An 876-nucleotide genomic window follows, 5' to 3' on the forward strand; every position below is an offset into this window, starting at 1 on the left:
GGGAGAAGGAAATGGGGAGGAAGCACCTTTCTCCCGAGATCCCCCTTAACGGCCAATTCTGTGCTAGGTCTGAGGATCTGAGCTCAGCCAGTGAAGAAGGAATCTGAGGTGGAAGAGAAGGCAGTGGCTGCAGCAAGTGAAAGAACAAGTCAGAAAGAAGACCTGCCAGGCTTCTAGGAAACCTGCCAACCCAGACAATGAGGAGAGCTCAGAGTCAGAGCCGCTGAGAGCAGAAACCAACAGGTCAGAATACAAGGTGAGGGAGAGTACTGGGAGAAGGCAGTTACTGGCTTCAATGTGCAAAATAAGCAGCAAAGTTCTTAAAAATCTACGTAGCTCCGTAAGTCCTGAGAGGGGAAAAGAACCTGCCCACAGAAGCTGGACCAAGGACAACATGCACAGCGGGAGGCAGATCTGGGTATCCCGAGGAGGTGCCGGGCTGTGCCTCACCCTGGAGTCCCACTCGTTGAGGGTCTTGATGTTGATGAAGGACACTTCTCCGTTGGCTCCTGTCATGACACCGTCATGCTCACAGCGGACAATAAGGTCAATGTCGTCACCCAGCTTCCACCTGCGGTAACTGCAAAGGAGAAACGCTTCAGTTGAGATCTCACCTCCCAGGCCAGGGTCTGTGCCCTCTTCTGGTCACCACCACACGCTGGGTGCTCCGCACCCCAAGTGACATACCGGTATGCCACAGAGGCGATTTCGTTCTTATCCATGTCATCCTCCACAAACGGGTTTGGATTGGGGAAGTTGTATCGTTCCTTCCCCTGCAAAAAAACACCAGAGGTGTCAGACTGTCCTAACCTTGTTGCCAAGGCCAATTGATCAGACCCAGCACCAGTGTACCCCATCAGACGGTCAGTGCTCCAG

The 876-nt window shown here is 53.3% G+C and overlaps 1 protein-coding gene across 1 annotated transcript in view; it reads right to left on the minus strand.

The window, feature by feature from the left end:
- The window catches only part of EIF3D (eukaryotic translation initiation factor 3 subunit D), a 65,892-nt gene that overhangs the window by 2,588 nt on the left and 62,428 nt on the right, over positions 1-876 (minus strand). The window contains exons 2-3 of the mRNA XM_007958769.2: positions 688-773; positions 451-580 (exon numbers count right to left, since the gene is read on the minus strand). Of these exons, the coding sequence (XP_007956960.2) occupies positions 451-580; positions 688-773 (216 nt within the window). The remainder of the gene's footprint in view (positions 1-450; positions 581-687; positions 774-876) is intronic.

The sequence above is a fragment of the Orycteropus afer genome, unplaced genomic scaffold (genome assembly GCF_000298275.1).
Source record: "Orycteropus afer afer isolate SDZICR_OR568_19922 unplaced genomic scaffold, OryAfe1.0 scaffold01128, whole genome shotgun sequence".
Classification (NCBI taxonomy): Eukaryota; Metazoa; Chordata; class Mammalia; order Tubulidentata; family Orycteropodidae; genus Orycteropus; species Orycteropus afer.